This window comes from Ciconia boyciana, chromosome 7 (genome assembly GCF_034638445.1).
Source record: "Ciconia boyciana chromosome 7, ASM3463844v1, whole genome shotgun sequence".
In the NCBI taxonomy this organism is placed as follows: Eukaryota; Metazoa; Chordata; class Aves; order Ciconiiformes; family Ciconiidae; genus Ciconia; species Ciconia boyciana.
In genome coordinates this window covers 32,091,502-32,106,696 of record NC_132940.1, presented here as the reverse complement: position 1 = coordinate 32,106,696, position 15,195 = coordinate 32,091,502, and the positions used below count along the sequence as shown (strand labels likewise).

The 15,195-nt window shown below is 59.1% G+C and overlaps 1 protein-coding gene across 2 annotated transcripts; it reads left to right on the top strand.

Moving 5' to 3' along the window:
- Positions 1-7,562: 7,562 nt before the first annotated feature.
- Positions 7,563-14,058, top strand: BRINP2 (BMP/retinoic acid inducible neural specific 2). Of its 2 annotated transcripts, none has more exons than XM_072867459.1 (7): positions 7,563-7,864; positions 9,751-9,941; positions 10,112-10,302; positions 10,696-10,801; positions 11,161-11,397; positions 11,610-11,832; positions 12,183-14,058. In XM_072867459.1, exons 1-7 carry the CDS (start codon positions 7,563-7,565, stop codon positions 13,297-13,299), a joined length of 2,367 nt encoding a protein of 788 aa, XP_072723560.1. In that variant the 3' UTR covers positions 13,300-14,058. The 2 variants fall into 2 exon arrangements, with proteins under 2 accessions (XP_072723560.1, XP_072723561.1); XM_072867460.1 differs by having other exon boundaries at positions 7,691-7,849.
- Positions 14,059-15,195: the final 1,137 nt, after the last annotated feature.

Below are 15,195 nucleotides of genomic sequence, written 5' to 3'. Positions count from 1 at the left end.
CCCGCCGCGCCGCCCCGCCCCGCGCCGAACGCGGCATCGCCAATGGGAAGGCGCGGGGAGGCCGGCGGCGCCTTTTATTGGCTGCCGCCCCTGCATATATTATCGGGCGGCGGCGGCGCCCGCGGAGCGCGGCGGGACCCGGCGCGGGGCCGGCAGCGGCACCGGGAGCCCGGGAGCCCGGTCGCGGCGGCGGGCGCGGGATGCTGGTGGGGCCGCCGGGGGCCGCCTGCCCGCCCGGCGATGGGGCGGCGCGGGGCGGCCGGGAGGCGGCGGCGGGGCAGGGCCCGGGGCCGCTGAGGCGGAGCGGAGCGGGACGGGACGGGACGGAGAGGCGGCCGGTGCCCCGCCGGCGCTGAGCGGGAGCCTGGGGTAAGTCTGCAGGATCGGGGGGGTGGGGGTGGGGGCGTGAGCCGGCGTGGGGACCCCGCCGGTGGGTGGGATGGCGGGCGGGAAGGGGAAGGAGCCGTGCGGGGGGAGCCGCGGCCCCGCCCGGCGGAGATCCCGGGTACCGCCGTGCGCGACGGTGGAGACGCGGCTCGGCCGCCGCCGGCTCGCTCGGTGACCTTGGCCAAGTTGCCTCCCTGCTCCGGGCTCGCTTCGCAGCCGCCCCGGTGAGGATGTGGGTAGAGGAAGGCAACGAGCTCTCCCCGGGCGGGAGCCGCCCCGGTGCCCGAGTGCGGGGCCCAGCAGGTCCGGGAGGCTGCGACCGGCCCGGTGGAACCGGGTGCCGGCAGGCTGCCGGGGTAAACAAGATGCCCGGGAGGCAGGAAACATTGTGCAGCATGCTCTGCTCCGAGAGACATGCCAGTGTGAGATGCCCTGGGACCACAGGGACCGGGGAAGATGCCCCCTGAAATGCTCAAGCACAGGCTTTACTGTTGGGCATAGATAAATCAACAGGAGAGGTCTCCTATCCCCTGTGCTGCAGCGCGGGGCCCCGCTGCCACCGGCTCTCCCGCCGGAGCACCGGGCCGAGGCGAGGAGCGGGTGACCTGTCGGAAGATGTTTGCTCACCTCGAACGCTGCGTGCGGTTACCAGCGCGGTGCCGGTGACAGCAGCCTCCGGCAGCCCTGGGAGAGGGGGTCCCCGGCTGCGACCCTCAATTCCCTTCACTAAACACTAATTTTTTTCAGTAGGAAACAAAACTCTGGATCTTTAAAGCACCAGGCGCGAGAGCATCAGCTCTCAGCACAGTGATGTCCGCCCTGTCCTGCCCCTTCTTAGGGGGACCCGCATGCCGCTGCCCTCCGAGGCTGCCCTGGAGCAGGGGTGGTGGGTACCAGGGCTGCCCCCCGCTGTGGTCCCGGGGCCGGGCAGGGTGAGCCTGGATGCTGCGGGGCCGGGTGGGACCTGCCGGCAGATGTCAGTGTCCCCTCTCTGTCAGCAGCCAGGAGGGTCCGTACCAGCCTCGGAGATGTTGCAAGGAGCCCCCTGCACTTTTTCCAAGCGGAGCTGGCTTTGGTGGGGATCCAGTGACAGTTTTGAGACCTGGGGAGCAGCGGGGTGCTGGGAAGGGGGTGGCCCCACTCCGGCACCCCAAATCTCCTCCTGGTTGTCTGCCCAGCACCAGCCACCCACTGCCTTATTTACCCTGTGCTGCTAACACTGAGCTACTGCCGTGCATCACTGCCCGCCCGTGACACTTGTCACCTGTGTGAAGGGATGGGAGGGAGCCGTCCTCACCTTTCACTGCCTCCAGCTCCTGCATGAGGCTGGTACTTGGCTTGCTCTGACAGCGGGGTCCATCGGTGTGGGGGGGGAAGGAGCTGTCCTCTCCAGGGAGGGGGCTGCATGATGATTTCCCCAGCTCTCGTGTGCAGGGATGCTCTTCCCTGGCCCCAGAGACCGGTCTGCAAGGATGCTTCAGGCTGAGAGCTCAGCACAAGGTGGGGGAAGCCAGTGCTGCTGCTGCTGTCGCCACACTGGGGGGAGTTGTATTTTGCACATTGCTCTTTTAAGAGGCTTTCTGCCTGTGGGTGTGAAAGTCTCGGGTGAGCAAAGCCAGAGGGCAGAACGCATGGCACTGGTGCGACACAGTGCACGCAGCTGCTATCTCCCCCGATGGCAGCCCAGGCTTTATCTCATTTGATGTCTTATGCAAATCCTTAGCTCCCCAAGTCCTGGGATTTTCTGCTATTTTCCTTTACTCTCATCTTGAAGTGTCTTGCTCTTAAGGATGTGAAGAAAAGCTAATAAAAGGAACCCAAGTCATCAAGTCTTGCAGGTTTTTAAACTGGTCTCATGAGCTGGGGGGGAGGCAGTGTGACTTAAAGTCACTTAGCAGTAGTGACTGAACAGGCTATGGAGGGTGGTTCACGGGAGCCTAGCGAGAACTGGTTCACAGCCACCGTTGTGATCTTTAACATTGCTGCTCAGGCAGGGATGGAAGGCTCCGAGGTGGCTGTCCCCATACTTGCTGCCCAGAGCCATGTCTCCACAGGCTGGGTGCCAGGTGGCTGACAGCACCCCACCGTGCCCACTTTGCCAGCAATTACCATGCTGCTGTCGCTCCGGCAGTGCCTGGCTCACCCTCTTAATTACCCTGGCAGATCAATGAGGGCGCAGCGCTTCCTTGGGAGCGTGCGGATGCGAGCCCAGTGGCACAATGCACCACACTGACACCTGCTCATTGCAAACCACGACAGAGCCGGGGGGGGGGGGGGCAGAGGAGGCAGCCGTGCAGGTGGGGAGAGGCAGGGTACAAGGGAGCTGTGTCCCACGAAGCCCCAAGCGAAGCTGGTGGCTCTGGAGCAAGGAGCTGAGTATCCTGCACTGTGCATCCTGCAGGATTGAGTCCTTTGGGATTGTCAGTCCTGGGGGGTGCAAGCGATAGAGCAAGAGGTGTCCTAGGCACCTGCTTGAGTTCACATAGGCATGGCTCAGCTGAGTCAATCCACTTCAGAAACTAAACTGCACTTAGCCTCTGCCCAGAGTCTTTTAAGTGGCCTTAATTTGATAAAGCTTTCCCACGTTTAATGAGAAGGTGACTCAGTTGCTAAGTTTGATGTTCATTCCCACTAAAAGGCATCTGCAGGGAGCTCAAGACCCCTCCCCATCGCTCCCTGCTCCTGCACGGATGCACCTTTGCTCCCGCCGTGCCCCAGGGACCAGCCCCCCACGGCTGGGCACGTCCCACAGCTCTGCCACCAACAGGTATTGCTCTGCCTGGTGCAGACATCGGGTGCTGCTTTTGTTCCAGGCTTCGGCTTAGCATTTACTGGGGGTCGTGCCAGAGTCCATCCGGAGTCCCGTGTTTCCCCATGGCACCTAGCAAATACCACCGCAGCCTCTCCCCAGTGCACACATCGCAGTTTAGGTATCTCTAGATCCACTCCTGCAGCATGAAAGGGCAGAAATCAATGTTAATGTCCCTGACAATTAGCTAATGTCTTAATTATCGAACTCAGCCTGATTAGTGGTGGAGCGCGTGGCTCCGGAGATGCCGTCGGCATGGAAGCAAGCAGGACCTTGGCATAACTGCAGGATGTTGCTGCTGTCACCATCAGCTCCAAGGGCAGTAGAGAAAGGCTTTTGCAGCTCACCTGAGCTGCTTGCCAGGCACTCGAGCATCCCCATCCACACCTTGCACCATCCTGCCTCAGTTTCTCAAGCCATTTTGGATGAAGACACCCACTGCAGAAGCAATCCTGTTGCCATCTCAAGCCTAAGGGTGGGAAGGCACCTCCATAAATTGCAACAAGCTATTTTTAAGATGCAGCTCGTGACAAGTGACAGTCTGGGCCATGCATCGGCCATCACCAGAGGGACACTGGGGTGCTCTGCTGCAGGCAGCAGGGACACAGAGGGCTGCAACAAGATCAGGAGGACTTGGCCAGGAAGAAGGTTGTGGTCCTGGGAAAGTTTGCCAAGAATATTTGCATTGGCACTCTTCTTCCTTTGCTTAAGGTTTTTATAGAAGGGGGAAGGAAAAAAATTAACAAGCTGGAAGTTTTCCAACTTTTGTGATGCAAAACCCTAAATCAAAAAAAAAAAAGTAGTCAGATGCTTCTCATCAAATCTTCATTCTTTTGGATCAAGGAAAAGTGATTAGAAAGTTATTTCCAGCTCTAGTAGTAAGGTCAAGGGGGTTACTCATTTCCAAAGAGCTTTGCTCTCCCTGGTGTCCCAGGAAGATACTGGTGTGAGCAGGCAGAGGTGCACCCTGATAAGCATTGCCCCCAACCCTGCAGAGCAGTGGCAGCAGCCCCCCAGCAAAACCAGAGTCCTGTCCCCCCACCCCCATGCAGCTGTGTGGACTAAAGACTATATGGAGTTATAGCAATTTCTGCATGTACTTATTTTATATAACCCGATCGATACGAGCAAATAAATTAGCCCAGCTAATGATGGTGCAGGGAAGCTGCTCCTCGGGGATAAGCTCGCCGCATAACTCAGTGCAGCCCCTGCGCAGGCTCTCCTGCCCACGGTGGCTTCCCCATTCCTGCCTGACTTGGTGCTTCAAGTTTCTGTTGGCAAGGATGCTCGCGTGCGTCAGCACCCGTCCCCAAGCAAGAGCTCGGCTCAGAGGTGCCAGCACTCACGCTGTAAATAAGAGGCAGGTGTAAATAAGAGCTCATTTAGCAAGGCTGGAAAGTTTGCTACTTTAAGGGACTCTGCACACCAGGAGCAGACCTTTGCTGGATTTGCACCAGCCAAGTGCCAGAAATACCCAATTCCGACTATTTTTGCTGCTCTGCAGTAAAACGAGATGGCCACAAGAAAACATCCCATGCTCAGCCTTGAATCTCAGAACAAGCTCCCCAGGGAAGGCAGCAGAGCAGGCTGAAATGGTTTCTAGCTGGTCTGGGGACTGCAGCCCAAGGGAAGAGGTGGGCCAAGGTGGCTCCATCCCTAATATCTGTCTCCACAACGGTCACCCAGAAGGGGTTTGCTGCCTTGAGCTGCGGTGCTGGGAGGGGAGGTGGGAGAGGGGGTTTGGAGGGGAAGGGCAGCACAGGGAGCCCCTCTTGGGGAAGGCACGTGGGGGTGCTCTGCGTGGTGGTGGTGGCAAGGGGCTGGTCAGTGCTCGTGGGAAGCTGTTAGCACCCAGGATGTTTTGCTGGAAGAGACAGTGCTCTGCTTGGTCCCCCCCAGAAAATCCCCTCCGTGCTTTCAAATCAAAGGAAGGATGCTTCCATGTCCTCCTGATTTACACCAAGAAAACCTCAGGGAGGGCAGCGGGGTGACCGGTGTGAGACTGTCCATACCAGTCTGGTGGTGTGGCGATGGATGAGGCCAGTCTCCCACGGTGCTTGTGGAAAAGCATCCCCTCAGCGGTATTAGACCCAGGCACAGGGAGAGGGGGACAGGAGGGAGCAGCCCCCGCTCCCCGGCCCAGCCACACCTTGGCTGGGGTGGTCAGGAGCCACCTAAAAGCCACAGACGATGACAGAGACTAAGGAGATTGGCAGTGCTGAGCCCGTTCACGGTGCAACAGGCAGGCTACCTAGCACGCCGGCTGTTTAAACAAGGTGTTTTGCTGGCACAGCCATATTTAATGCTACAAGCAGAGCATTTCCATGAGCGGGGTTTAGAAAGATGCTGCTCAAAGGAATGCTCTCACCTCGGGAGCACTGCTTTCCTCCCTGTCATGGAGGGCTTAGCCCATGGTCAGCATCTAAACCATCTATAGGATTTGCTGTCAGGCCCTGCCTCCCACCATGCCCTCCCAGGCACAGCAGCTTGTCCCGGCTCTCCAGGTCACCCCGTACAGTGTAGCACCAGGACCCGCAGCTGCAGGGCAGCCGGGAGCCAGGAGGGTTTAATCCCGAGCCTTGCATGCTCCTTCAGTCCCCAGGCCACCTCGATTTTAATTGCATCTCGGATATTCCTGGGGAGGAGAGCAAGGTGCTTGCCTGCTTCAGACAGCCGTGGCATCCTGGCAGCCTGCTTCCCCCTGGCCTAGCTTTGGTTGCAGGCAGGGAAGCAGGCAGGGAAGATTTCAGAGCAGCTGAAGTGCCTCAGCTGCTCAGCCATCACCCACACGTGGCAGCACACGAGCAGCTCCGTGAGCAGCCAGCGTTGGGTCCCGCCATGTTTCAGGGGGGGACACCCCCTCCAACCCTCGAGGTGTGGAGCAAGGAAACCAGCCTGATGTTGCTGGTCCCAAAAGCCCCATCCACCCTGGCATGGCGACCTGTTCGTTCGAGCCAGAATTTGGCCACGTCATGGCCATAGGGGACTCCATGTGCCAGGAGCAGGAGGCAATGACCAGGGCGTTATGCAGCTGCCTGCAAGGCTGGGGAAAAACTAGGGTGACATGTGGAAAAACAGTGTGATGGGGACAAAAAAACCCCCTGCCTGCTGCTCCTGCCTGCCCCGCTGCCCCAACACCCCCAATTTGGTGATGTGAAAATCTCAGCTTTTGTTTAAAATTAACAGGGCCCTGGCCTTGAGGGCTGAGTGAGAAGCTGAGAAAGCATAATCAAAGTGCACCCTTAAGGGTTTAAAAATAGAAGAGAGGGAGAAAAAAATTTAAAAAAATAATAATACATGTTAAAGCGCGATGATTCATCCAGCAAAGCCCCATTCGGGAGAGCACAGGGCTCGTGTGTGCTCAGCAGGGGCAAGCATTTGGGTGCTGAGCCCCTGCCGGCCACCTTCCTGGAATAAAAATCATCTCCCCTGGAAGCACTGCAGTGATAGGGGCCCTATTTTTAGGCAAACAGCTCTTGCTGCCCAGCAGAACACCTTGCTTTGCCCTGGATCTGCTGGACCTTGCAGCTCCCCATCTCCCACCTTCACTTGCAAATTCAGGCTCTGGCTCCAGGGCCACTGCTGCTAGCAAAGCTCCCTCTGTGCTCCCACAGATAGTGCCACACTGAGCTGAGACCAGAAAGGTCTTGTCTTGAGATAAGTGCTGATTGTGTTCAAAACACCACTGTGATCAGCCCTGCCAGCCTTGGGGTGGACATCCATCCATCTATCCATCCATCATCTCAGCCACCAGCAGGACGCAAAGGAAGGTCTAACATCAACTGCACGCGGCTCAACCCATACTAGAGAAGCTCATTTTAGCTAGTTCCCAATGCTTATTGATTTTTAGCCCCCCTAAAACAAGCTGCACATGCTCAGGACAGGCATCCCCAACATGCAGGGCGCAGAGGCAGCCCACTGTCCCCACTGCACAGGCATCCCATAGCCACAAGCTTGGCTCACTGGGCTGATGCACGGCAGAGAAAAACATAAAGAAAAAGCCAGAAATTTCTCAAACAGGCACCAGCCAGGTTTTCATTTAACTTCAGCAGCAGCCAGCACCCCTAAGCCCATAAACTGTTACCTCCTGCAGCACCACCAGTCCGTGCCTGACACGTGGCTCTCCCCAGAGCACAGCTTCCCCTTCATCAGCATCCCAGCAGCCTCCCCAAAGCAAACCCCACCTTCCCTTAGCTTGTGGTTGCACCTGGTTTATATCCATACCGAATTGGCTCCACCTGGCACCTCACCCCATGCCACCAGCCTCACGGGCTCCCCGCTTTGCACGGTGCCGTTGCAGGGCAGGGCTGTCCCAGAGGATCGCCGCGGGGCAAGAGAATGAAGAAGCCAGCCGGACAGCAGCAGGATGGGGCGGCAGGACCTCCCGCATGCTGACGGGCCCCCACCGATGCTCCCGTGGCCACTGGCCCTCCTGGCCCTGAGCGCGTGCTGCCGCTGGGGGGTGGCTGGCGAGGCGGGCGGCACGGTGCCCCAGCAGCATGCCGCCGCCGCAACCCCATCCTCCTCCTCCTCATCCTCCTCTTCCTCTGGCCGGGCACCGCTCGACTGGCTCCTCACCGACCGGGGACCCTTCTACCGAGCCCAGGAGTACGTGGACTTCATGGAGCGCTATCGGCAGGGTTTCACCACCAGGTACAGGATCTACAGGTGAGAGGCAGCACTAGGGGCCAGCCCTTCAGCGGGTGCCCTGGGAGGGGGCTGCAGTGTGGGGGACTGCAGGGGGCACAGCGGAGCAGACCCCTGTGCATGGGAGGAGGCTGCCCATCGGGAGAGACAGCGGGTGGGTGTATGTGAGATGCTGCTTTCCCAGGGAATATAACAGCAGCCCCCCAAGATGCTCACGGCATGGCTGGCATGGGCTCTGGGCAGGATTTGCCCCAGCCTGGTGCGCAGGTTGAGACGGGATCAGCCCTTATGGTGGGAGGCACAGAGGGATGCTCCTTTGTCCTTTTGCCATCCACAAAGACATCTCTGTGCTGAATTACTGAGCGTGCCTGGACTGCCAGCCATCTGGGGCTGGGATGCTGCTGGGGTTCGCAAAAAGCCACCCTGACTGACCCCCGGCATGTCCCCAGTGCCGTCACCCCATAGACTGCAGCAGTGGGATGCTACATGCATGGGGGCCAATGATGGAGGGGTTTTCTTGCCAGTAGAGAACCAGGTTTGGCAGCAGTGGGGTCCACTGACCCCAGCAAAGGACCACCCCATGACAGCCAGTGTGGGAAACCCACTCCACTGCCTCCCGGTGCTAACTGGGGCTGTCGCCTCCTGCTAACGAGCCCTTTTCCTTTCCTCTCCTCACTGGTGCCAAGCCCCAGGGGTTTCCAGCAGCGGAGCAAAGCCCAGCCGCTGCCTCCCAGGGGAGCTGACGTGGGTGCGGGGATGGCAGCCTTGTTATGCAGCTTGGCACCCCCAGAGAGCTCCTCTCCTGCCTCGCCCCTTTCCTATGCACTGATGCTGCCATGGCGAGGGACCTGCGTCCTCCGGGGATGCTGCTGGTGACGGTGGTGGGACAGGAAGGAGCAGCCGGAGGGACAGCAGCTGGCTCATGCCTCCTCTGAGGCAAAGAACCCGCTAGCAGCCTTTGGGGCTTGCTTTGCCTGTGGGATGAGATGGGGGGAACTAGTGCAGGGCTCCTGGCCCCCCAGCCCCATGTTCCCCAGCACCCAGGGAGCATGCGTGCAAGAGGAGCGGCAGCATCCCCCCTCCATCACCCCCAGCTCCACTCCTGTCCCCAGCGTCCCACTTTCTGGGCCCAAAAATCATGATGGGAGGCAACCCAGCACCACGAAGCCCCTTGGCTGCTTTGCACCCATCCACCCCTCCCTCCTCCTCCTCGTCTCCCTCCCTTCCCAACCAGCCCTAATTAAACTGTCTGAAAGCCACCGCCTGGTTTTAATCAGAGCAAAATGCTGAAGATTAGGCTGAAATCAGCCACTGGTTGTTCACAAGGCCGTTGGTAGTTCGAGGTGGCAGCAGGCTGGTGGCCCCCTCCATGGGCTGGGCGATGGGGGGGCACATTCACAGCCTCCAGGGCTATGAGGGGACCCACCACATCCCAATGCCTCCAGCTTCCTACAAAACTCTGCCGATACTTAAAACCATGAAACTCCCTGATGTCGGATATTCACCCGGATCCGTAGGGATGGGGATAGAGGATGGATGAGGCCCATCCAGCCCAGCAGTGCTGGAAAAGGCTCTGGCCCTGCCCTGGGCTGTGATTAATGCCTGCCGGAGGTGCCTGATTAATCAATGTCAGGCATCTCCGCTGCTTGTAGCTCGTTATCGCCATTGATGGCTTAGGGAGGAACAACGCTTTCGTTCAGGCTGGATCTATAGCTGGCAAATGCATGCAGTGGGTCTTTCACCTCCACGGTGGCAATGGGGAGGTCAGGATGGTCCCAACAGGAGTTTCTCCACCTACTGATCCCCTGCCCCAAGGTGGACATTGGGGACAGCAGAGGTGACAGCGTGCACATGGCATGGCTGGACCGGCTTCAAACCCTCTCCCCACCGCTGCTCTCCTCCTGCAGAGAGTTTGCTCGCTGGAAGGTGAATAATTTGGCCTTGGAGAGGAAAGACTTCTTCAGCCTGCCGCTTCCCCTGGCCCCCGAATTCATCCGCAACATCCGCCTGCTGGGACGCCGACCCAGCCCCCAGCAGATCACCGACAGCCTCATCAAAAAGTATGGGACCCACTTCTTGCTTGCCGCCACGCTAGGAGGTGAGTGCTGGTGGGTGCTCGCTGCCCGCTCGCTCCCTGCTTGCTTCCCTTGCACAAGGCAGCATGCAAAGGAGGGGGGGTGGGAAAATAAGCACCACAGGAGAAATATGGCCAGAAAGGGGAATGGGGAGAGCCCAGCAGCCCCCCAAAAGCATTGCGTGTCCCCCCAGGAGAAGAGTCCCTGACCATTTTTGTGGACAAGCGCAAGCTGAGCCGGAGGGCAGAGCCTGCTGGGGGGGCCGGGAACAGCTCGGGGGTCTCGCTGGAGACCCTGCACCAGCTGGCAGCCTCCTACTTCATTGACCGGGAGAGCACGCTGCGCCGGCTCCACCACATCCAGATCGCCACGGCCGCCATCAAGGTAGGTGAGGATGCAAGGGAGAGGGCAGGACGGGGAGACAGCAGCCCCGGGCCTCGCCAGCAGCCCCTCAAAGCTGGCTGAGACCCTAAAGCAGCATCACAACCCGGGGAGGGGAGACGGAGGGGGAGAGCAGGCAAAGTTAGCACATCCACGTTATTTATGGGAAATTGGGCACGCTAATGAAGGCACATTTTTCAGTGGGCTGCAGGCAGGGCTGCCGCCTGTCAACAAACCAATTAGCAGGCAATTAGTTCTCCTCTCCAAGCATTGCCTTGCTACGGGCAGTGGGGCATGGCAAGCCTGGCCAGGGGTTATTTACAGCACTTTTGGTGGGGTGGCACGCACCCTGGGTCCCCTCCTGTGTCCCTGACCACCTGCGGGTCCCCGCTTTAGGTGACCGAAACACGGACGGGGCCACTTGGCTGCAGCAACTATGACAACCTGGACTCGGTGAGCTCCGTTCTGGTGCAGAGCCCTGAAAACAAAGTGCAGCTCCAAGGTAGGACCAGGCTGGTGGGGACATGGTGACGGACAAGTGCTGGCGTGGGATGGCTCGCAGGCGCACAGGGGGCCACAGGGGAGGATGCTGGCTCGAGATGCTGCTTTTAATTTAAGGGCTGGGGAGGAGGGGGGATGAAAATAATCAAAGCTGGGCAGGATGAGGTTGTTGCTCGTCTGCCAAGAGGAGCTGAGATCGATGCAGAGCCCAGACAAGCGGCTCCACAGCAAATTGATATGAAAATCACACGAGGGTGGGAGCCTGGGGATGGGGAAGGCTCGTTCCCTCCTCGCCCCGGTGATGTTTTCAAGGGGCTCCGCACATGCCCTGATGCTCTTGGGGCTGCCTCCCGCTCGCAGGGCTGCAGACTGTGCTCCCCTCCTACCTGCGGGAGCGGTTCGTGGCGGCCGCCCTCAGCTACATCGCCTGCAGCTCAGCCGGGGAGCTGGTGTGCCACCGGAGCGACTGCCGCTGCCAGTGCCAGCCTGCCTTCCCCCGCTGCAACTGCCCCGAGGCCGACGTCCAGGCACTGGAGAACAGCCTGGCACAGCTCCGGCGAGCCTGGGAGAGCCACCACGGCCAGTTTGAGGAGTCAGGTGAGGCTGGGGAAGGCCCCACCAAGCATCCCCCTCCCTGCAGCCCCTCCTCTGGGAGCAGCCCAGGCTGGGCAGTGGGGCTCCAGGGCAGGATCCAGTGTGGTCATCTCACCATGAAGACCTGAGAGCCCAGTTGGAGGGAGGTTGGCTCCAGCCCTACCTTCACCACTCACCCTCCTGGGTCTACTGACACCATCTCTCTCCCCCCGCAGAGGAGTTTCAGGCCCTGGTGAAGAGGCTCCCCGGGGACCGTTTCTTGAACAGGACAGCCATCTCCCACTTCTGGGCCATGGACCTGGATGTCCAGCACCGCTACCAGCAGCTGGGCACCAGCCTGAAGCTGCTCTCCAGGAAAACCCACCGACTCATCCGGCGGCTCTTCAACCTCAGCAAACGCTGCCACCAGCAACCTCGCTTCAAACTGCCAAAAGAGAGGTAGGGTGCCACAGCATCCCCCTCCCACACCGGGGACACTGCTCAGAGCCCCGAGGGGAGCTCAGACCCACGGCCCACCTCCCCGTGGCTGGGACTGGAGGAGCTCCCACCTTGCTGGAGGGATGCCCAGGGGTGAGCAGGCAGTGGGGGCAGCCCTGCCACCCTGGGATGTTGCCTTGAGAGGTTGGATCCAAGCCTGGAGGTGGAAAATGGGGCTCGGTTCATGGGGGCCACCAGCAGTGCAGAAAAATGAATGCAAGGTGGGCAGCTCTTCCACCCCTAGGGAAAGTTGGTTGCACCTGTAAAGACGCCATGTAAGCATCTCTCCTCCTGCATCTCTTCTCCACCAGGTCCCTCCCTTATTGGTGGAGCCGTGCGCAGTCGCTCCTGTACTGCAGTGAGACCACCGTGCCTGGGACCTTCCTGGAAGAAAGCCACAGTTGCGCGTGTCCCTCCGACCAGTCCTCCTGCCAGGGGTCCATACCGTGTGCCTTGGGTGAGGGGCCAGCCTGCGCCAGCTGTGCCGAGGACAACAGCACCCGCTGCGGGACCTGCAACCATGGCTACGTGCTCACCCAGGGCTTCTGCCGCCCCGAGGTGGCCGACTCGCTGGAGCACTACCTGGGGCTGGAGACAGACCTGCAGGACTTGGAGCTCAAGTACCTCCTGCAGAAACGGGACAGCCGCATCGAGGTGCACTCCATCTTCATCAGCAATGACATGCGCCTTGGGAGCTGGTTTGACCCCTCCTGGAGGAAACGCATGCTCTTGACCCTGAAGAGCAACAAGTACAAGCCCGGGCTGGTTCATGTGATGTTGGCCCTCTCCCTGCAGATCTGCCTCACCAAGAACAGCACGCTGGAGCCTGTCATGGCCATCTACGTCAACCCTTTTGGGGGAAGCCACTCGGAGAGCTGGTTCTTGCCAGTCAACGAGGGCAGCTTCCCAGACTGGGAAAGGACTAACGTAGATGCCTCTGCCCAGTGCCAAAACTGGACACTCACCCTGGGCAACAAGTGGAAGACCTTCTTTGAAACAGTCCACGTCTACTTGCGGAGCCGCATCAAGTCTCTGGATGACAGCTCCAATGAGACGATCTACTATGAACCCTTGGAGATGGCAGATCCCTCTAAGAACCTGGGCTACATGAAAATCAACAGCTTGCAAGTCTTCGGCTACAGCCTGCCCTTTGAACCAGATGCCATTCGTGACCTGATCCTTCAGCTGGACTACCCCTATACCCAGGGCTCCCAGGACTCAGCCATGCTCCAGCTGTTGGAGATCAGGGACCGGGTGAACAGGTTGTCACCCCCTGGCAAAACCCGCCTTGACCTCTTCACTTGCTTACTCCGCCACAGGCTCAAGTTGGCCAACAACGAGGTGTCAAGGATCCAGTCCTCCTTGAGGGCCTTCAATGCCAAGCTGCCCAATGCGGTAGAGCAGGAGACGGGCAAACTGTGCAGCTAACGGCTGGGGCTTCTCAGATCTTGGAGTGAGGAGGCCAGGAGAAAGGACTCCGCGGGGCAGGGGCAGAAAATAACCACCCTAAAAAATTAAATCAAGGCCTTACCTTAGTGCCAACCGTGTGCTTCCATGGTACACCCAGCGACCGGCCAAAGAGACGCAGGTCTTGAGCGGATGGAGGATGCCAGCGGGACTATGGAGGAGGGATGGCTCGCGCAGTGCAGACTGGCTCCGAGCGCATGGATGATGCCAGCACGGCTGCTCCACGGCACCGCTTTTGATCGAGCATTGGTGGCTGGGGGGACGTGCCAATGACCAGGGGGCATGCAGCTTGGCCAGAGGCAGCTGCTGGCCCCACCAGAGCAGATGCTCAGCCCACCATGAGGATCCTCCAGCAGCGGTCTCCTCAGTGCCCCAACTTTTGTAGTCTTTTTAACAGAGGTTTCTACCGGCACCTTTGCTTCCGCATCCCCTGCGACACTTCCTGCAGCCATGCCCTCACACACGGCACGGGGGGACCACGCTGCAGGCCTCCAAGATGCAGCAGATCTCTCCTGGCACCTCTCCACAAGCATCTCGTGCCCATCAACGCATCATCACCCCTCGTACGGCAAGAACCTGGCACCTGCCCCATGGACGCTGCTGTCACGGACACCAGCGGAGACCTCTGGGCCGCAATTCCTTACAAAAAAACCCCCAAAACCTAAAACAAAAGAAAGAAAGAAAAAGAAAAAAATGTTTTATTTATGTATGTATTTATTTGTTTTGTTTGGGAGGGTTTTTTTTAAACCTATTTATTTGGGGAGGGTCATTTCTTGTCGGTGGCTCCAGCCAAGAGACATCTTAGTAAAATGTATCTGTTTAATATATTTTTAAAAAAATGCCTTTTTTGAGCAAAAGTTCAACCAAAAACAACCGAGAGGAAAAAAAAAAAAAGAAAGAACAGTTACTGTCATCTCTGGCCCTGGCTTTTCCCTTGCTGTGTGGCAGGAGGGGATGGCGAGGAGGCTCCCGTGCATGCCCAGCCGCCGTGTCCCCCCTGTGTCTCTGCACCATCCTGCTCTCTGGATTTTAGCCGAGCCTCCTGAAGAGGGGAGATGCCACCACATGGGCTGGCCATCTGTCTCCTGTCCACGTCTTCATTAACTCGGAGGGACAGGGCTCCGAGGTGGCCCATTAAGACCATCAGACATGCTTGGAGGCAGGGAAGGATCCTGCCCACACCTGGAGCCAGCAGCTCCTGCCTGCTTCGCCCCGCTCTCACTTTTGCTCCCAGTGGGGTGCCTGGAGCAGATGCGACACATCCCTGAGCTGGTGGGAAGGACCCGCGTGGCACCAGCCGCATCTCATGTCCAACCTCCTCCTAGTCCCATGTAAACATCCACCATGCCCCAGGGTGACCAGTGCTGTGGCTCGGTTGCCCGCTGTGACATGTACCACCTCTTTGGGCATGTCAAGCATGGCCCTTGGGAGGTTCACTTGATGTCCCTTAACTCTGGTATGGGAAGAGACAGGGAATACCTGACCCCCAGCCACTCTTTCTGGCCACTTACAATTGTATAGACAGGTATGACAGTCATCTCTGTGTCCTAGCTCCATTGCTTGGTCCTTATATGTAGGTTGCTCTGTACTTCTGGTATCCTCATTGACCTCCTCAAGGCCTTCTCATTCATCACCCCCTTAGAAGGGTCCCCAAACCAGGTGCAACCCATCCTGGACACCCCGCTCTGCTACCCTGTGCAGGCATCAAGGGGCAGTGGGTTTTCCTGAGGCCAGCATCTCCAGCAGCCCCACCACCAGGGAGCTGGTGGCATCTCCAGCGCTGGCTCAGCTCAGCCCAGCGAGGCGGTGCGAAGAGCCAGGTGGCGGGGACAGGCAAGCTGGCAGCTGACGGCTCGG